This window comes from Dromiciops gliroides, chromosome 1, assembly GCF_019393635.1.
Source record: "Dromiciops gliroides isolate mDroGli1 chromosome 1, mDroGli1.pri, whole genome shotgun sequence".
Classification (NCBI taxonomy): domain Eukaryota; kingdom Metazoa; phylum Chordata; class Mammalia; order Microbiotheria; family Microbiotheriidae; genus Dromiciops; species Dromiciops gliroides.
In genome coordinates, this window is record NC_057861.1 from 58,009,430 (window position 1) to 58,031,706 (window position 22,277).

General features: G+C 39.3%; 1 protein-coding gene across 12 annotated transcripts in view; it reads right to left on the bottom strand.

Moving 5' to 3' along the window:
• Positions 1-22,277, bottom strand: part of MYO9B (myosin IXB) — a 133,982-nt gene that overhangs the window by 87,931 nt on the left and 23,774 nt on the right. For all 12 annotated transcript variants that reach the window (XM_043982486.1, XM_043982454.1, XM_043982439.1 and 9 more), the window contains exon 2: positions 16,410-17,303. In XM_043982486.1, coding sequence (XP_043838421.1) covers positions 16,410-17,246 — 837 coding nt within the window. In that variant the 5' untranslated portion in view covers positions 17,247-17,303. The remainder of the gene's footprint in view (positions 1-16,409; positions 17,304-22,277) is intronic.

Sequence of the window (22,277 nt, forward strand, 5' to 3'; positions counted from 1 at the left end):
TGAAAGTGATCTCCTCAGCATCAAGCAGCAGGACATGAATCTAGCTCTTTCTGACTCTGTGGTTAGCTATCTTTCCACTAACACCTTGCTGTGTGTGTGTATGTGTGTGTACATATACACATTCTCATAAGAATTTTATATAAATCTAATTTCTTAACATGTAACTCATCCAAAACTGAACTCTTCATTTCCCCTCTTCTCCAAATTTCCCTATGGCTGTTGAAGGTACCCCTAGTCTCCAGTCACCCAGGTTGGAAGCCTAGGGGTTATCCTTGACTCTTCATTCTGTCTTACTCTCCCCATTCCTGATTCCTCCAATGAATCTGTTGTCAAGTCCTGTCAATTTTACCTGTCACACTCCTTATATACGCCCCCTTCTCTCTTCTGACACTATAGGTCCCCACTACCTCACTCCTGGATTACCGCAATAGTTGGGTGGTTAGTCCCTCTCTTCCTTCCAAGTAAGTTTCCCCCACTCTAGTCCATCTCCCAGTCAGCTACCAAAGTGATCTTTTAAAGTCTCTCATGACCTGGCCCCTTCCTATCTTTTCAGTCTTCTTCCAATTTATCCCCCTTCACTACTCTAAAATGTAGTGACAATGACCGGTTCCTCCTGCCTCCTGGCTTGAAGTCTCAACTAAAATCCTACCCTCTGCAAGGAGCATTTTTTCCCTTGTTCTCCTTAATGCTAGTGCCCTAAGATCATCTGCACTTCATACTGTACATATCTTGATGGCAAATAGTTGTTTTGCATATTGTCTCTCCCATTATAATATGAACACCTTCAGATCAGGGGATATTTTTCTATCTTTAGTGCTTAGCCCAGTGACAGACACATAGTCTGCACTTAATAAATGCATGTTAACTGCCTGACTCCCTTCCCCCAACCTTTCTTTTGAATAAATTATCCCTTTCTAGAGCCATATTCCTGTCATAGGACTCACAATTAGTGGTCCCCATATTGAGCCAGACTCAGGCCCAACTATCCCTCTACCCAGACATCTTCCTGCTGTGGTAATCTGTGACTTGGTGCTTCTTCTTAGACTTAGAAAAGCTTCTGCTTAGGTGTGTGGAGGTCTCTCTAGATTAGTGAGATACATCTAGTCTGTTCCAGACCTAAACATACCACCATCTGGCTATCTTCCCCATATCCCTTCCTCCCCCCAACATTTTCTACCTCTTGCTTATGAACAGTAATTAAATCAACACTATCTTATGGCTCTGGTCACCATCCCTGTGACTTCCCAGACCAAATACCATTCTCCTACATGTGTTTTCTTCCCCTGTTAGGAGGTCAATTCCTTAAGGGTAGAGACTATCTTCCTTTTTGTATCTGTGTGTCCAGCATTTAACACAGTGCTGGGTATCTGGTAAGCACATAATAAATGTTTTAAAAAATTCATTCAGGGGCAGCTAAGTGACACAGTGGATAGAGCACCGGCCCTGGATTCAGGAGGACCTGAGTTCAAATCCGGCCTCAGACACTTAACACTTACTAGCTGTGTGACCCCAGGCAAGTCACTTAACCCCAACTGTCTCACTAAAAAAAAAAAAAAAAAAAGAAAAAAAAATTCATTCATTTATTCTTCTATCCATCCCACTAAATCACAGTGGTACCTATTTGGTCAAATGTGCCTCATTAAGATATTTAGTGCATTTTGTTAGTCATATTTTTTGAGTTTCTGATGCCAAGAGTTTTATTACTTTCTTGGATTTTGTCTCTTGTGAATTTTTGACCGTCTGGCAGTCATTTTATATTTTAGCTACTCTAGATTGTAAGCAATTTCCCCCTTTCCTTTATAGCTTAAAGCTCTTTTGATTAGATTTGTAAGAGTATAGGCTAATACAATCTTACTAGATTGTCAGGTACAATTAGTACTTGGCCATGAGTTTGTCATTTACCAGAAATTTGAATCCAAATTCTCAAATGCCACCTAAAATGATGGCAGAAATAAAAATCCCATCTATACCCTCTAAGATCTGTTTTTTGTCCAATACTGGATAAGCTTGAATAATGCAATGCTTTCTAAGGTCCTGCTAGTAGTATCACTTATACCTATATGAATCACAAGAAGTGGGAAGAAGTTATCTGGTTTGACAGGTATTGGGAGATTCATTATCATGTCTTGGATATACATTCCAGGAAGACAGCAGATGACTTCTATTATTATCAAGTAGACAAATATATGCTTCAACTCCTCTCAGCAGGGACTTACCAACTTCTTCATTTGATTCCTCTTCCTCTGACCCTGCCCACCTGCCAAACAGCCCAGCTACCTCATCATTCTGTGCAGAACAAATGGCTCCTTACTCCTTAGATGTCATTACAGTAATCCCTTGACTTGTCAACAGAATTACTTCTCAGCTTTATTAAAGCAAAAACAAAGACTTTTTATGTCTCGATAGAATAAGTATTTATTGCAAAGATGACATAGAGATAATCAATATAGCTTTAAGAGTTCCATAGTCTCGATTTACTTTTGCTCACAATTCTTTAAAAATTTGTGAAACAACTACCAGAAAACATTTCAGGGGGGTAAAGAAATATTATTTTGATGGGGCGAAGAGAAAAGGAAAGAAGATGAACAGAAGCACCGCAAACATGACATGGTATGATAGGGTTTGGACCTTAATGTCTGAAGATCTGGCTTTGGATCCTGTCATCTACCCTGGAAAAGCCACAATGACCAGCAGAGTCATTTTAAGCCTCTGCTTGCTTATGTATAGTGAACAAAATACTTGTACTCCCAACCTCACAAGGCTGCAATGAGAAAAGTGCTATAAAAACATGAGCTAGTCATATTTAAAAGCAGTTTTAAAAAAATAATTTTGGAGCAACATATCACTTAGATATTTTCAGACTTGAAATTACATTCTCTAGGGTATACAGCTGTGTTCAAGGGGGTGGGGGTGGGAGTGGGGGTGGGGATGGAAAATAGCATAAGATGGGGAAGTTACTAACAAGCATTCATAATTTAGACACCTCTGAGAGCTTAACTAAAATCGGAATGCCAATTCAACTTTCTGGCATTGAATTTATTTTTTTTCCAGGCTTGTTTGGAAAGTCTACTAAAGTAACTTTCTACTTGAAATAGACTGCTGCTAACGCCCACTAAGTATATTATGTGTGATTGGTAACATGGTGAATGGAAACCAGAGATGAGGTATCATTAAACCTATGCCAAGAGCTTCAACTCAGACCACAAGCACAGCTGGTCTATAAGAAAGAAGGGAGAAAGTTGGCAACTAAAGGTCTCTCTCCTTCTCCCTCCCTCCCTTGGAGTTCACTGCTGGGATTATAGATAGAATCAAGAGAAAGTTACAAAAACATATTGAAGAGTAAGTGCTTACACAGATAACTAGTAATAGCCCACAGTCAAGCACTGCAAAATACAGTTCATCACAATAAGGCTTATCAGTGTGTTCAGGCTTTTACTTAAGGCAGCATTTTTTGAAATGTTAGTCATTCATTCATTCATTCATTCAATTATCAACTTAATAAATATTAAGCTACGTGCTATGTTCCAAAGCCTTGGAGAAAATACAAAGATCCTTCCTCTGGACATTTCGAAATGGTCTCATCTAGAAACTCAACCTTACCTGACCAAAGCAGAGGACAATGGGACTATCACCTCTTTCATTCTAGACATTATAAAGATATAGATGCAGCCTAAGATTGGCTTTATTGGCATCCATTGGCTCATAAAGCCAACTAAAACTACTGGGTCTTCTTTATTTTTATTATTTTTTACTGGATCTTCTTTAAATGAAATACTATTAAGTTAGGGCTTCTACATTCTATAAATGTAGAGCTGACTTTTTGAAACCAAGTATAAACCTTTATAGTCATTTCTATTAAATTTCATTGTGAGTTTAGATTTCAGATAGTTGAGGTCTAGTTCAGGGAGCTGGCTTTGGTTTAACAGCTGAATCATCTAAAAGTAAATTCCAGAGAGAACCTCTAAACTAAGATTCTGTAAACTAGTTAACCAAGACTGAATTCTGCTAGGAACAAAAGCAGCCTTTGTAGTTTTCTCAACTATATTACACAATAAACAAAATAAATGGCCTACATGTTCTCAAAGGTCTATTAAGTCTTAATTATATGAAAGATTCTATGATTCTAATGTCATTACTGTCCTTTCCCTACCCATAAAAATGGACATGAAAAGTGACCTTTGTATAATGTAAACACCTAGCATATTCTTTTTTTTTTTCCTTTTTTTTGCAGGGCAATGGGGGTTAAGTGACTTGCCCAGGGTCACACAGCTAGCAAGTGTCAAGTATCTGAGGCCGGATTTGAACTCAGATACTCCTGAATCCAGGGCCAGTGCTTTATCCACTGTGCTACCTAGCTGCCCCCAACACCTAGCATATTCTAAAAAAGCCAGCAATTATCCACCTAGTTTTCTAATATAAAAAAACTTTCAAGAAGAGTTTGGCAGCTTTATGTAATGGAAAAACACATTAGATTGGGAGCCAGGAGACCTGTATTCTAGAATGTAGCACTGTGGGGAAGCCATTTCTCACCTTTGGACGTCACTCTATTCATCTGAAAAATAAGGAGGATGGATGGACTAGATTATTTCAGCGGTCTCTTCTAGCTATAAACGCCTACTATTCTAAGTCTATGTGTATGGAGCTTTTAATCAACGACTTCAAAACTGCACAAAGATATTTTTAATCCTCAAAAAATACTGTAATTTCACCCTTCTTTTGAAAGTGATTTCCCCAAAATATGATTATTTTTCATTGACCAAAAAAAGTCTTAAATCATTTGTCACAAATTCTAAGACTATGTTTATGTGGAATAAGCCGGAAACAGCAGTCGACTTTCATCCTAGCCACCTAACAGGGAATTTTCTGACCAAAAATACTTCCTTACTCGAGAGACTAAGTTCATCCTAAAATTTCAGTTCTAACTTATCTGTTGGCTGAAAGGAAGAAGAGGGAAAATTGTTTCATACAATTTTCCACACCAAACACTGTCAACACAGCATGAGGGCTAGTTACTACTCTATTTTAGGATACTATAATTTTTTGAGGGGAAAAATATTTTAGATGACTAGGCTGGAGCAAACTTTTCTTCAACATTCTCTTAACCTTATTTCTGTTAAAAGTAACATTCTCAGTATCTCCAATCCTCCCTTTTCTTCACAACAAATATATTTTAGGAAACTGATTAAATACTGTATTATAACTGCCTTTTTGGATATATATTTATTTTCAACTAGAATGTAAGATTCTTGTTATAAGTACATCAATGGCAGAGACCACCTCCTTCAGTTTATTTGCTTGTCTTCATAGTAAAGCATACATAGTAAACACACATTTATTGTGCCAGGTACTTTACTAAGCACTGTAGGTACAAAGACAAACACTGCCCTTAAGGAGTATACATTCTAATGAGGAAGACATCATGTAAGTAATTATGTATATATAAGAGGGGTGAATGGAGAGAGAGTGTGTGTGTGTGTGTGTGTGTGTGTGTGCGCGCGCGCACACACACACACACACACACACACACACACATGTATATACACAGAGAGGATGAAAAGTAATCTGAGAACAACTGGGAAGTTCAGGGAGAAGGGAGGAGTGGACCAAGAAAGGCTTCCTGCAGAAAAGGTGGGGTTTGAACTGAGTGCTGAAGGAAGCCAGGGCAGCCAAGAAGTGCAAGTGAGGAGGGAAAACATTCCAGTATGGGAGACAGCCAGCACACAAGCTCAGAGACCAGAGATGGCATGTATTTTTTTTTTTTGGGGGGGCAGGGCAATGAGGGTTAAGTGACTTGCCCAAGGTTATACAACTATTAAGTGTCAAGTGTCTGAGGCCATTTTTGAACTCAGGTCCTCCTGAATCCAGGGCTGGTGCTTTATCCACTGTGCCACCTAGCTGCCCCAGTGAGATTTTTTTCAGTCTTAATAGTATTTAATTTTTTTCCAGTTACACATGAAAATAGTTTTCAACATTCGTGTTTTTTTGGTTTGTTTTTTTGTTTTTGCGGGGCAATAGGAGTTAAGTGACTTGCCCAGGGCCACACAGCTAGTAAGTGTCAAGTAAATGTCTGAGGCCAAATTTGAACTCAGGTCCTCCTGAATCCATGGTCGGTGCTTTATCCACTGAGCCACCCAGCTGCCCCTCAACATTCATTTTTTAAATTTTTTTTTTTTTATTTTTATCAACATTCATTTTTATAAGATTTTGAGTTCCAAATTTTTCTCCCTTCCCCTCTTCCCTCTCCCTTCCACAAGACAGCAGCAACCAATCTGATATAGGATGTATGTATATATACACATACACACAAGCATATTAAACACATTTCCTAAGTAAGATTATTTTTAAGGATAGGGAAATATGGGTATGTTTGTAGGCAATAGCAAAAGGACCAATGGATAGGGCAAACTGACGATTAGGAGAATGTGGGGATTTTAGTAGTGGCAATCTGTAGAAGATGGGAAGGGGAGGGGTTTCTTGGCAAGGAGAAGGGCAATTTATTTGTCTGAGATGAGTGTAGGAAGAGACAGTGAGATCAGGCACCTGAGTGATATGAGGTGAGAAGACGAGATGAAGAAGCTATTACGTGAATGGCCTCAGTTTCTTTGAGTGGCTTTTAATAAACATACCGGCAGAATCAACATAATGTAGTATTGTCAAGATGGGGCAGGACTACAATATGAAAGGTAGATTCAAGACTATCAACATGGCATCTCTCAAATGCAGGTGGTTAAAACCTGATTTCCCCTCTCCTCTCCTTCTGAAGTATGTCAGTCACTATGTTGGCCCAGGTTAAGGAGGGAGAAACAAGACTTTCCTCTCTTGGCTGAGATCTGAATTGAGGCCATAGAAACCCAAAGTTAGAAAAGAACCATAATTAAACATGAATCTCCTACCATATCTTAAAAAAGTGGGCATGTAACCTTTTCCATCTCTGCAATGAGACCCCTTAAAGACCCAGGAGGGCTTCTTACCACATCCCTGACTCAATCCACTCCAATTTTGGATAGCTCTACTTGTTACAAAGGCTTTTTTTTTTTTTTCGTGAGGCAATTGGGGTTAAGTGACTGTTAAGTGTCAGCTAGTAAGTGTCAAGTGTCTGAGGCTGTATTTGAACTCAGGTCTTCCTGAACTCCAGGGCAGGTGCTCTATCCACTGCGCCACCTAGCTGCCCAAAAGGCTTTTTTTTTTTTTTGTGAGGCAATTGGGGTTAAGTGACTTGCCTAGGGTCACACAGCTAGTAAGTGTTAAGTGTCTGAGGTCAGATTTGAATTCAGGTCCTCCTGAATCCAGGGTCAGTGCTTTATCCACTGCGCCACTTAGCTGCCCCTAAAGTTTTTTCTTATATCAAGCTTAAACTTTTCTCTCTGTAATTTCCACCAATTTCTGCTAGTTCCTTTGCTGTCAAGTAGAACTGAGACAGCTTTTCAAATATTTGAAGATAGCTACAATGTAAAAGCCCCACCTTCCCCACAGAGTCTTTACTTCTCCAGACTAAATATCTCTACTTCTACATCTGATCTTTATATGACATGATCTCAAGGCCTACCACTATCCTTGTTATTTCCTTTGGATGCTCTCTAGATGGATTTAACATCTAGATGGATTTAACATAACATCCATTTTGGCACCTGTAACTGAACATAATACTGTGAATATGGTCTGACCAGGGTACACTTAGCTCTCTAATCCTGGACAGTATACCTCTCTTAATGCAACCTAAAAGAGCATTTTTAGGGCTCCCATTTATATTTGTTGACCCATATCCAAATGGTAGTTCACAAAAACCTATAGATCTCATTCAAACAAATCACTCCCCAGCTATAGTATACATCTCCTACTTGTAACATTGTTTTTTTGAACTTAAGGATGACTTTATATTTATCCCTATTAAATTTCATTTAGATCAGCCCAATGTTTCAAACCATCTGAGATATTTTTAAAGATGTCACCTCCCAGTTTTGTGTCATTCATAATTTTTCAAAGCATCTTATCCACAGACCTTTTATCTCTGATAAAATTCTATATCAGACTAGAGTCAGGTACATATTCTTAGAACACTCCAACAAAAGACCTCCTTTTAAGCTGTGATCAAGCCATTAACTCTTTGGGTCTGGCCATTCAATCATTTCCCATTCTGGCAAAATCTGTTCTCAAACAAGTTAAGCTGGCTCTGAGCTGCTAAGAATCAGGTCCAGGCCTGAAGTTTTCCTCACTGCTTCGTCCACTTTTTGAAAGATGAAATTGTCCTAAGGCAAGATAAGAAATTATGAACTCCTCTACTTGGGGTAGAGAAAGGTCTTCCATGTCTAGGTAGCTACAGTTCCCAAACATTGAATCTTGTGATCTGTTTCAATTTCCTCCTTCTGGCCAGGTGGTATATAGCATAATCTAGTACCAATATTGCTTTTGTTTCTGCCTTTATTGGTTTTCACCAAAATGTTCTCTATCTCTAGTTTCCTGGATTTCTTCACATTCGTATATATTCTTAACAATGTGACCCTTGACTCTCCCCTATTATTTATTCTTGTTGCTCTTTCAATCATATTCAAACTTAAAAAAAAAAATTCAGTCTATTTCAGTTGTGTCTGACTCTCTATGACTCCATTTGGGGTAATTTTGGCAAAGATAATGGAGTGGCTTGCCATTTCCTTCTCCAGCTCATTTGACAGATGAGGAAACTGAAGCAAACAGGGTTAGTCCTTGCCCAGCTAATTTCTTTCTTCTTCTTCTTTTTTTTTTTTTTTTGCAGGGCAATGGGGGTTAAGTGACTTGCCCAGGGTCACACAGCTAGTAAGTGTCAAGTGTCTGAGACCATATTTGAAGTCAGGTACTCCTGAATCCAGGGCTGGTGCTTTATCCACTGCGCCACCTAGCTGCCCCCTTCTTCTTCTTCTTCTTTTTTTTTGCTCAGCTAATTTCTAAGGCTGGATTTGAACTCAAGTGCTTCTGACTCTAGGCCCAGCACTCTATCCACTGCACCACCTTGATGCCCCTATTCAAATATGGGTCCAATTAAATTGTAGGGCTTTAGGCCAGATCAAATTTGCTTCCTTGTATTGGAACTTATAGTTCACTTTGCTTGTTACCCATACTTTGTGCCATTTATATACAGATATCTGAGGCCATGGATTTTATTGATGATTTCTTTCTTGGATTTTGTCTTCTGTGAATTACTGGGCTACTAACTACCAATCTTCCTATACTGTAGTGTTTCTATATATATAGTATTTGATTTGATAAATAAAAGTAGAGTTTTTTCTCCCACCCTCTTTTCCTTTTTTTTGGTGGGGCAATGAGGGTTAAGTGACTTGCCCAGGTCACACAGCTAGCGTCAAGTGTCTGAGGCAGGATTTCAACTCAGGTCCTCCTGGATCCAGGAGGATTTGATTTACAAGACTCTAAGTAAACATATTCTTATTAGCCCCGTTCCTTATTAAGAGACTGTCATTTTAACATTTTGAACTGCAGTCCTGAAATCCAGATCCCATTTTCAGACTCCAAATGTGTCTCACTTTTCATCACCCCATTTGGGTTTTTTTTGGCGAAGACTGGAATGGTTTGTTATTTCCTTCTCTAGCTCATTTGACAGATGAGAAACTGAGGCAAACAGGGTTAAGTGACTTGCTCAAGGTCAGACAGCTGCTACATGTGTAAGTCAGCTCTGAACTCATGAAGATGAGCCTGACTCCTGGGTTGGCACTCTACCCACTGTACCCCTTAGCTGCCCTAGGAAATCACAACTAAGGTATCAGTTAATACTTGTCATGTGGATGACCCCCAGATCTAAATCTACAACCCTGCCTTCCTTCCTGAGCTCCAGACCCACGTTTCTACTTGCATATCCCACTATCTATTCAGACTCAACATGTCCAAAAGCAAGTTCCTCATTTTTCCTCCTAAACCTGCTCCTGCTTCTGAACTTCATTATTTCTATCTGTGACAACATAATTCACATGGTTTCCTGTACCTGGAACTTCAGGGTTTACACTCTTTTTCCACTTTCACATACAAACAGTTCAAAGATCCTATCAATTTTATCTCCCAAAACATCTTCTGAAGCTGTCTCATCTTCTATTCTCATGGCTACCACCCTACTTTTTTGGATCACTTCCAAAATAAATTAAAAAAAAAATTCTTATACATTAATTTGCTCATGGGGCTCATCCGTTAAATTTTTTTCAATGGCTTCTTTTTATTGCCTGGCTAGTAAGGTTCAAATGCTTCTTCACCTATGCAGTATCTTAGTTTCCCAGCTTTGCTTCCCATTCATTCTATATTTTACTTACCTTCAAAAATATTGTTCCATATATACCTGAATGCCTTTCCTGTATGTTGAATTCCCACCCAATTTTACTGTTCTTTAAAGCCCAACTCCACTCAAATGTTGTTCCAACCTTTATATGAATTACTTCCTCATATACCATTTCACAATGCTCTAATGCATTTATGTGATATTGTGCATCCTAACTATCTTTGTTGATGTCTTATCACCCTAATCTCACCAAGAGCAGATGAATGTGTCTTAAATAAACTTTTTATCTCCTTCGGCACCGGCAGCATACCCCACACAGGAAGTACTTGACATGTTTTGTGTATTGTAATTAGAGCTCTTATTGCAAGGATGCAAATGCAATCAGCGAGGGTTAGTGGGATTTTATGTCATGATGAGTAAAACAATGGATAAGTTTATTAAAAAGGAATAGATTTTTAAAAATGTTACCAGTGTCACTGAATACCAAGAAGATACACCTATCTGTGAGAATCTATTGAAATAGAGGGAAATAAGGTAGAGCTTACTGGAAATGAAGGGGAAAGAAAGAGAAGCAAAACCATAATGGAAATAAATTACATAATGTCTGGCCAGAAGAAAGAAATGAATGGTGATAACAGAATATAGTAGGGATAGGAGAATTAAACTCTGTTGAATGTCTCTTGTTGAATTTGGCTAAGCAGCAGAGAAATTCTAGACTTGCCTTAATTTCATTCTTCAGAATATGACAGAGAAAGAAATGAGGGAAAATAATGTTTTGATCTTGATTCTGACCAATAAAGAGGAATAGATAGAATAAGTAGAAAAGATAGGAATCTTAGGAGGAAGTGATCATATCATCTTAAGAGTTTATAAAAGGTAAGAAAGGGAATGACAGGCACACACATATGGTACACTAGATGTAAAGAGAACAGATGTTCAAGATTCTATGAGAGAGGGGCGACTAGGTGGCGCAGTGGATAAAGCACCAGCCCTGGATTCAGGAGTTCCTGAGTTCAAATCCGGCCTCAGATACTTGACACTTACTAGCTGGGCAAGTCACTTAACCCCATTGCCCCGTAAAAAAAAAAAGAAATAAATAAAAAAAAAAAAAGAAAAAATAAAGATTCTATGAGAGAAGTCAACTCAGTAAGTATAGAAGAACCCCTGTGAATTCAATTAAGAAAAGGAGAAATTATTCCAATGAAGAAAAAAAGAGGGAATGGTCTAAAATTACCAATGTTGATACACAGGGATTAAACTGATCAACTTAGATCTTTTTAAACACTTGTACAGAAGACAAAACCAAAGGAAGGTAACTGAGGACAAATGCAAAAAAAAAAAAAAAAAAGGTAGCACAGTTTTCTACCTTTTGTTCCCCCCTGGAACATGACTAATGTGGAAATTTGTTTTGCATTACTTTGTATTTGTAATGGGTTTTGTATTTCTTGCCTTCTCAATGGGCAGGAAAAGGAAGAGAATTTGGAATTGAAAATAAAATGAAATAAAAAGACAGTCTTTGCCCTCAAAGAGCACACAATCTAATGGGGGAAGCAAAGAAGCAAATAAATATGTAAAAACAAGCTATATACAGGATAAATAGGAAAAAATTAAGAGGGCATAGGGAAAGCTTTCCTAAAGAAGATGAGATTTTAGTTAGGACTTGAAGGAACCCAGGGAACCCAGTAGGCAGGGAGCAGGAGGAAGGAATGTGAAGAAGAGCAAGAAGGCCAGTGTTACTGGATTGAAGAATATGTGGGTGGTGGGGTTGTGGCGAGTAAGGTGTAAGAAGACTGGAAAGGCTGGAGGTAGGGGAGGGCCTAGATTATAAAAGACTCTGAAAATCAAGCAGAAGATTTTATATTTGATCCTGGAGGCAATAGGGAGCCACTGGAGTTTATTGAGTAGGGGTGGTGGTGGGGGTGTTAGTAGGTTGGACCTGTGTTTTAGGAAAATCACTTTGGCAGCTAAATGGAGGACACTGAGGTAAGGAGAGATTTGAGGCAGGACGACCAACAGGAGGCTGTTGCAAAAGTGCAAGGGTGAGGTGATGAAGGCCTGCACCAGGGTGGTGGAAGGATTAGAAGAGAGAAGGGAGATGTTGTAGAAGTGAAATTGACAGGTTTGGCAACAAGTTGGATACAGAGAGGGAAACAGAGTGAGGAGTCAAGGATGTCATGGGTTGTGGGAGACTTTTCCTGGGGGAAAAATGAGTCCAGACAATACCATTAACTTTTAGCACCTCTATTTTCCTTATCACCTCTTCTTTAACTTGGATATTTCTCCTTGAAAGCTCCACAGCAACACCCAGCCAATCATGGCTTTGTATTTGTATCCCCAGGGGCCTAGCATAGCTCATAGATCTTCTCCCCCAAATCTGGGCTGTGTCCAAACTGCTTAGTTTCTGTTGATGTCATTACTATCCTTCTAGTCATATTGTCGTGTGTGTGTGTGTGTGTGTGTGGGGGGGGCAATGAGGGTTAAGTGACTTGTCCAAGGTCACAGAGCTAGTAAGTGTCTAGTGTCTGAGGCCGGATTTGAATTCAGGCCCTCCTGAATCCAGGGCCAGTGCTTTATCCACTGCACCACCTAGCTGCCCCCTAGTCACATGGTCTTAAAATTTCATCATCTTTGACTCTTCACCCCTCATTCAATCTTGACATCCAGTCACTTGGCAAATCCTGTCAATTCTACCTCCATAACATCTTTCACCTCTATCCCCCCATTTCTTAGTCCTTTTGCTGCTAATTTATTTCAGGTACCCACCACCTCTCCTATTCTAGCAGTCTTCCTAGTGGTCTAACATCAGTCTCTCTCCTCCCTAATCCATGCTACGCACAGATGCCAAATTATGTATCATTATGGCCATGTCACTCACTCACAAAAGCCTTCAATAGTTCCTTCAAATTCCTTATCCTGGCACTTAAGGCCACAATCTAGTCCTGACTTACTTTTCCAGTCTTCTTCACTATACTTCCCTCTTTGTGTTCTGGCCAAACTAGACCACTGAATGTTCCTTCATCTCATTTTATTTTTCCCACCTCCTTTCCACCCACTCACCCACCTGGGTCCGTGTGCACACACACATACACACACAGAGACATACACACTCTCTCTCTACCTCCACATCTCTACTTGTTGAACTTCTCTTTCTTCAAAGGCTTAGCTCAGGCACCACCCCCTTTATAAGGGCCCTAACCTGTCCTGATTTTTCTCCACCTGAAATAAGATCTCTCCTCAAATTTTCCTTCTGTGCATGTTATTTTTTTAAAAATACATTTTATTATCTTTTATTTTTTATACTGCCTAAATTTCTCCCAATATCCATTTCCTGCCCCCTCACAGAGAGCCATCCTATATAAATAATAATATTTTCTTTTGGTGGGGCAATAAGGGTTAACTGACTTGCCCAGGGTCACATCCACTGTGCCACCTAGCTGCCCCCAATAATAATATTTTTTAAAGAAAAAGAGGAAGAGAAAAAAAAATCAATACATTGAGAAAAGTCTGAAGTTATATGCAATGTTGATGGCACACTTTCCCATTCAGATATTCTTAGAGCACTCTCAGTGGAATTATTCCTTGTCCCTATTACAATTCACCTTCAATTATACTTATTTCTGTACATTCTGTACCCTACCATGTCATGTTTATCTCTTTATCCTCAGCACCTAGCATAGGGCACTGTGCATAAAAAAAGCTTGATAACTGTTTGATGAATCGAATATAGCTAACATTTTTTAACTTTAAAGAGGGAGGTAGAAGTAGGAGAGAAGCTAGCTAAATATTATAGCAGGGCTTCTTAACCTGGGAACCATAAACTTGGTGTTTGTTTTACTTTTTTTTTTTTTTTTGCGGGGCAATGAGGGTTAAGTGACTTGCCCAGGGTCACACAGCTAGTAAGTGTCAAGTGTCTGAGGGCAAATTTGAATTCAGGTCCTCCTGACTCCAGGGCCGGTGCTTTATCCACTGCGCTACCTAGTTGCCCCCCAAAAGCTGGTTTTTAAAAAATATTTTGACAATTGTATTTCAATATAATTGGTGTCCTTTGTAAGCCTATGTATTTTATTCATTTAAACATATTACTCTGAGAAAGGGTCCAGGGGTTCACCTTATTGCCTACCACAGGGGTCTATAATACAAAAAAACCGTTAACAATCTCTGTTATAGAGACTATAGAGAGTTTCCTATCTAGTCACTAGGGTTGATAGTAATATCTCATGGTAAAAAAAACACCCATCTATTAAATTGTGTTTTTGAAGGTTAACATCTCCAAAAATACACACGTATCCAATAAAATTATGAACTGATTGTGCTGTCTAAACAGTTATCACAAAACTAGTTAAAATATTAATCACAGCAATGTTTTGAACAAACAGTTTTTGTTTGTACCACATAGTCTAAAGAACAGATTGCTGAAATATAAATTGTATTAGTTTCATATTTCCTATATGGCAGAAGATGGAGTCAATAATTTCATTCTTATGCATCCCTGCCTAGCACCCAGGGACAGCAAACAGTTAACTTGTTCAAACCTGGCATGATCAGCTGATTGAACCAAGCTTTCCACAGTGACCCCTTCCTGTTTTTTGCTGAAAATTGCACAGTTAAACTGCAACAAGCTCTGTGAGATCCAGCATCAAGCAAACCTCAAAATAAGTCAACTTCTCCTTTCAAGGAACAGAAAACAAGTTTAAAAAACAAAACAAACCCAAACCTTTCTTGTTTTACATCTTTTCAGTCTTCAAGAGAATCCTTTAAACAAATCAACAAATGCTCCAAAACTTATGACTATTTTGTTGGCAAGTTAAAAATTAACATTTTTGAGGCCTGCTATTGAAAGGCAATAAATACTCACTGGCTTTGGTGGATTCCACAGCAGGGTTTTAAAATAATGAAACTTAAAAATAATAATAATAATTAAAAAAACCACAAGCTGGCCAGAACTAATACCTGCAGATGAGTGCTGTCCTTCCAAGCAGTTACCTTGGGAGGCTATCCACTTATTTCAGCAATGATGCCCTAACTAAAAACATGTTTGGAATTGCCTTCTAAGCATGTTTACAAAGCAAATAAGAAACTCCATGTCATCATTACACCTAATGTGAAACTAAAAGTGGCACAATACAAATAACCCAATTTTGTTTGGAAAGCTGCTTCCAAAAATCAAACCTGTCCCCAAAGATGAAATTTGTTTTTTTACCACCATGGGCATTGAAAAGACTGTATTGCAGGCTCTAAAAGTGATTCCAAAAGAAGAAACAACAAAGATTTTGAGCAATGGCAACATCATTGTCTATAGTCTATAGTCTTCAAGATGACTATTTTGATGGGCACAACACTCATTTCGACATGTAAGTATAGGTATATTAAAAAAAGTCACAAAATGTTGCACCTTAAACACCACAGAAGCAATGTTGTAGCTAAATTTCTAAAAAACTAGTCGAGACTTTTCTAGTCAAAGCTATGTGGGCTGTGAAAATCTGTATCTAAAATAGTCATGAGCTATCTATATCACTTCTATTCAATTCCATTTACTCAACATTCTGTCTCATTCTGTTTGCATAGCGTGCCTGTAAGATGGAATAATTTTTAAATAAAGAATGGTTGTTTTACCTGGGAAAGATTATTAACTTGTCATAAAGAGTCCATTTAAATTGTGTACCTCAAATATGTAGTATATAGGAAATCCTCACTAGAAAATGGCACAGATTAACACTTACATTGGTTGTGTAGAAAAATAAAAAAAGAAAAACATTAAGGATTGTTGTTGATCTATCATATCTGACTCTTTGTGACCCCACTGGGGGTTTTCTTGGCAAAGATACTAGAATGGTTTGCTATTTCCTTCTCCAGCTCATTTTACAGATAAGAAACTGAGGCAAACAGGGTGAAGTGACTTGCCCGGGGTCATACAGCTAATAAGTGTCTGAAGTCAGATTTGAATTCATCTATCTGATTCCAGGCCACCTAGCTACCCTCTCTAAGGATTAATCCAGTGCTATGAATAAAAAAAAAGTGCTTAAAATAAATTTTTTTAAACAAGAATTACAAATGTGTCATAACCCTGAAAGACCAAAAGGTATGAAAGTTTGAAATCCAAAGTACAAGACATACAGAAAAATCACAGGCTTAAAAGGAAAAAGAAAAAACACTGTACCTCTAATACAGGGCCAGCACCCAGAATTGTCCTCTCTACTCCACTGGCGTACCCTTTCTGACTCAATGCAGTCAGACAGTGAATTAAGAAGTTTGTACTTTGTGTTTTCCCAGACCCACTTTCACCAGAAATAACTATGCATTGGTTGATCTGTTTCTTGAGCATGGTGTAGTAGGCCACGTCTGCAATAGCAAAGATATGGGGCTCCAGCTTTCCAAGCTGCTGATTCTCATACATCTTGACATATTTAGGGTTGTAAATGGGGAGGAATTTAAAGGGGTTAATCGCAACAAGGATGCTCCCTGCATAAGTATATATTTTCTGTTGTAAAAAACGACGCTTCAAATTCTTCAAAAGATTTGTCTCTGTTAAATTAGGAAGATTACAAAGATCATCAAAGTCTTCCTGTTGCCAAGGAAGAAAGCCCCTTTCAACCAAACTTCGAGCTTCCTTTGCTTTAGAGATCAGCTGCATGTGAACATATTTTATGGTCCCGTCTGTGTTTCTCTCTTGCAAAAGAAAATAATACCCATCCTTTTGAGGATGCTCATCTTGGGCCCTCCGAGGCCAGAGTAATACTCGGTGCACAGGTGAATCGTTTGCGTCTAGTACCCATTCTTCACCTCCTGTTTCTTTTACTTCCACAAGAACATAACACTTGGTGACATCTAAGTTCAAGTTTGTTATCACATCCTTGATGACATCTGATGTGGTAGTATCTTTAGTGGCTGTTACTCTGCAGAAAGCCGCACTTTCTGTACTCAGCTGAGGGTAAATGTGAAGGTGGTAGGCTGCCTTCTCTTGGCAAACGGCACTGCCAGCATCTTTTAAACTCATTCTGCCAAAAGCCGGACTTCGGCATGCCTCCGTGGCTGGGTGTACAATGTTGTGGATCTAAAAAGATTTCAAAAGTTACAACTTAACAAGAGCAGGATGTATACATAGCACAGCAAGTTTTGACTTATTCAAACCCCCAAATTGCTAAAATTAACAATCTGAGTTCACTCCAAACTATTTTAAAAACAAAGCATTGGGCATAAGACCAAAGACAACAAATCTCTCAAGGGACAGTCTCAGTTGCTAAAAGAGGATGGCGTCCTCAACTAATGACACATCACATTCACCATGCAGACTTAAATCTGAACCTTCATTCATAATGAGACAAATGGAGGAACCAAACTAGGCCTCAAGTCATGGGTCTAGGATGCTTCTCCATGTTAAATGGAGGTGTCTCCTCACCTAAGAAATGACAGAAAATGTTCTTTTCACACAAATTTGCTCTCATTTTACAAGCTTTCCTTTCCCATTTCTTCTTTTGGCACTCATCGAGACCTGACTCGTTCCTCATGACAGTGCTTCCCTGGCCACCCTTGCCAAAACCAGCTGCCTCCCACCCCACCCAACCCACTGTGCTCGAATACGCCGTAGTTGGAATACTCCCCACTGCCATTTCCAGGTTCCCCCTCTTTTACCAGCACTCGGCAACTGCTTTTTCTTTAAGATTCATTCAATCCATATTTATCACCCTATCCAAATTCTGACAGGCAGTATCTAACAACCCCCAACCCTCCCATGACATTCCTTCCTTCCTCAAAGAATTTAGTGCCTGGGGCCTCTCTATTTCGCTGTCTCTCTCCTTCTCCCTCCTTCCCAATTTTTGTCCTGATACCAGACAACTGCAACATACTCTCTCTTAAACATTCGCACCTCCTACTTCCTCATAGATCCTCACTTCCTAGTTTACTCATTTTCGAGGACATATCCCTCTACCTCGCTTCAAATATGGTCAAACTCTTTATTTTACTACAATTCTCAACTACTTCCATGAACTTTGAAATTCTTTTGTTTTACTTATTCCACCATTCCCTCTGCCTTATGACTCCAACCCTGTTATTTGATCTCTACGTGACCTATAATCCCTCCACCTCTCAGTTTTCCCAGGTATTGACCCCATGCACTGCCTACATTCCTCTCCCTTCCCCATAGCCTTGGATAATTCCTCCTATCTGCTGCCTTTTGCTCCGGAATCACGTGCTGAATGAAGCTAGGGTAAATTAAGAAACCATGGTAAGTCCATCACAATTTATATAATCTCAATTGGGTCCTCACTGTGGCAAGGCAATCTTCTTACATCTCCCTAACTTCACTATCCCACTTACCAGCACCTTTCCAAACCTTCTGATTACTCCCACACTTTGAGTTAGAGCCTTGCCCCATATTTCACTGAAAAAATTGAAGCCATTCGCCAAGAGATCCTTTTCCCCTCCTTTTTTTCCTTCCACTTCATTCATATGCCTTCCATTACTATCTCCTTTACATGGTTTCTAAAGTATCCTCAAAGTGCAAGTGTGAGCATGCAGCTCTTCCTAGTAGTCAATAAACTCCAGTGGCTTCCTATAACCTTTAGGTTGAAACATAAAATCCTTTATTTGGCTTTTACACCCGCATAACCTGGTTCCTTCTTATCATTCCCATAGCCTTCCACCTTACCCTCCACATACTCTACCATCCAGCAATACTGGCCTTCTTGTTGCTCCTTGCACAAGAACTCTCCCTTCCCATCTCTGCCTCCTTTAGCTCTCAGCTAAGTCTCACCTTTCACAAAAAACATTTTCTGGTCCTCCATAATCTTGGTGTTTTTTCTCTGAGATTATCTCCAACATTATGTATACAACTCTTTTTCATACATAGTTGTTTGCATATTATCTCCCCAATCAGACTATGAGCTCCCTGAGGGGAAGGACTATTTTTTGCTTTTAATTCTATCTCCAGTCCTTAGCACAGTGCCAGGTACATAGTAAGCACAGAGAACTAGGCAGTGCACTGGAGAGAGTACTGCATCTAGAGTCAGGAAGACCTGAGTTCAAATTCAGCTTCAGACGTTTAGTAGCTGTGACCTGGGCAAAAAACTCAACTTCTCAGTCTCAAGTTTCCTCATCTATAAAATAGGGATAATAATAACACCACCTCAGAGGATTGTTGTGACAATAAAATGTTATTTGTAAAGCACTATGTAAATGGTAGCTATTATTATCATAAATACATTAATGAAGCCTGTTGACTGACTCAGGGAACAGAAAACTGTTTTCTAAATAGTGCTAGTGAACTATAAAGCACTGTAAAAGCCCACTGTAAAAATGTGAGCTGTTATTTTTATTAGCAGGGTAATTCTCCTAGAATAGAGCATAGGCTCTATGCTTACAAGTCATTAAACAACATGATCTCAGAAGAAGCAGAATTACAGGTAACATGAAGGGCAAGTGGAAAGATGCATGGTTGGTGAAAGTAGGTATATACTGCCAACAGTGACATACATTCAAGAAGGGGGAGAGAGTAACTAAGGCACATAAAACTGGAAAAGAAGTACACAGAATGAAACACAACATATACATGACCCAAGGGCAACACTGGTAACCTAGAGATATTAAAAGCCTGGGATGAAGGCCTCTGGCACGCTTGGTGGGGGATATCGATGAATGATAAATCTAAGAATAAAGATGAGAATCAAGACAGGATGAGAAGACATGGAAGGCTTGTGAGTCCCCATGCTGGAAGTTGTACCCGCAATGACACTACTGATCCATGAAAGTATCAAGATATACTAAGAAAATAAAAATGTTTTCCTCAAAATAAAAAGCACTTAATCCACAATAACTTTATGAGCCTGGTATGGCAAATATTATCTGCATTCTATAGATGACAAAATTGAAGCTTGGAGAGGTTATATGATTTGCTCACAGTCCAAAACTAACACATTTAAGACCTGGGATTTAAACCTTAGGTCTCAAAGCTTTATGGTCTTTCCACCAGACCCCTGAGGCAACTGGGGTTAAGTGACTTGCCCAGGGTCACATAGCTAGTAAGTGTTAAGTGTCTGAGGCAGGATTTGAACTCAGGTACTCCTGACTCCAGGGCCAGTGCTCTATCCACTGCGCCACCTAGCTGCCCCCCCATGGGTACTGTTTTAACAGTCACACTGAGATCTACCACTATTATATGCCATCTGTGGGAAAGACACAATCCATAATAAAATATGCTGGTTAATACAGTTACAATATGTAATATAGATGATAAATTTTACAAAGAACTCACATGACAAAATGCACTAAAACAACACTAAATATATCTAAATCTGATGACTCAGAAGGCACTTTAAGATGCTGCAGTGCCTCAGGGTCACCATTAGGAACCTCAATTATCACTGTGTTGGCACAGCTTAAAATCCTCATTTAACAGAGATTTCCTGTTAATACAACGTTGGCTACAGAGACCTACCCAGAGGGCCAAACTAAGCTTGCTGAAATTGAATTCCTTCTATTTCTTATACTTAGGTTTACAAGATGATCTATATTCCAACTCCAAAGCTAGGCACAGTGTTTACCAACACTAAAAGCTATTTTGCAGAAAATCACCTATATTGAGCTGTGCAAATGAAGAGGTTCTTTATCCCTGTGTCTCTTCTCCCCTTCCAAGTACTTACTTCAATAGAATTTAATTCCTGACACAACTCTACAGGTAAGTAATAAAGCAAGGCCATTTAATCAACAAAAATGTGCTGTTACTCTGAATAAGGCACCATGTCAGGCTTTGTGTGTAGGGAGAGTAAGGGGGAAAATACAAAAATGCTAAAACATAGGCCTTGACCTTAGGGAGTTTGCAATTTGGCATAGGAGTTGACACAATCACAAAGAGCTTTAACGCAAGGCTGAATGAAAGCGCCTGAGGAGAAGTAGAAAATGACAGAAGGAAAGAGAAATGATTTCTGGCTTTAAGAAGATTCTTCAAGTATCAGTGTGCAAGAAGAGCTAGGAGGATACACCACGTTATGTGGGATCACAGGGCTATAAGGGACCCTCACTTTAGCAGCAACAACTGCAAACACTTATCTCGTGCTCACTAGTTTCCAGGCTTTGTGCTGGGCACTTTACAATTATCATTCCATTTGATCTTCACAACAAGCTTGGGAGGCAGGTGCTATTTTTATCACCATTTTATAGATGATTCCCCTGTAATCTCTTCATCTTGCAAGCCCACTTCAGCCTTAGGACTCACACCTTCCCAGGCCCAGAACCTCTACTGAAGGAGGGCCCCCCAAGCTGCACTCCTCTGGGCTTCTCCACCACACTCCTCGCCCCTTCTCAACTGCCTTTTTGCATATGCTGTCTTCCCTCATTAGACTTCCTGAGGGCAAGGACTTGGTATAGACTGAGGTTCTCTGACTCCAAATTCAGTGCTTTTTCTACCGTGCCACACTCAAAATTTCAAAGAAATAAAAATTTAAAACGATTTATCTGCTGAGTATAGGCACATTGCCAACGATGACATGTGTTACATGTGGCATAAAATATCATCAGGTCATCTATAACTGAAAAGGAAGTAGGCCGGTTTCGAGGCATCTATATGCCATGATGCAGCGGGTAACAGCACTTCATTTAGAGCCATGAGGATCCGAGTTCAAATCCAGCCTGTTGCTTGCAAGAGCTGTGTAAACACTTAAATTTCTGTCAACCTCAGTTTTCTCACCTATAAAATGGATACAATAATAGCCCCTTCCTCCTAAGGTTCTTGTGAGGATCCAATGAGGTTACATATGTACAGGGCTTTGCAAACCTTCAAGTGCTATATAAATGCTATTATTACTGAAGCATAATACATAGAAAGCCTGAATATTCCATTGGCATTCCCAAAAGACAGACCAGTTGTAGGCAGAAGACCTCCTCCAGGGTTGGTTTGTTTGTTTTTGCTAGATTCTAGATGGACGACTTATGGAAGGACATTGACAAGAACCCGTAAGAGGAGGTAAGAATGGGTTGTGATCTAAACTGGTGGAGGAAGTCCCCATATCAACTGATCCATGACTCTAGTAAT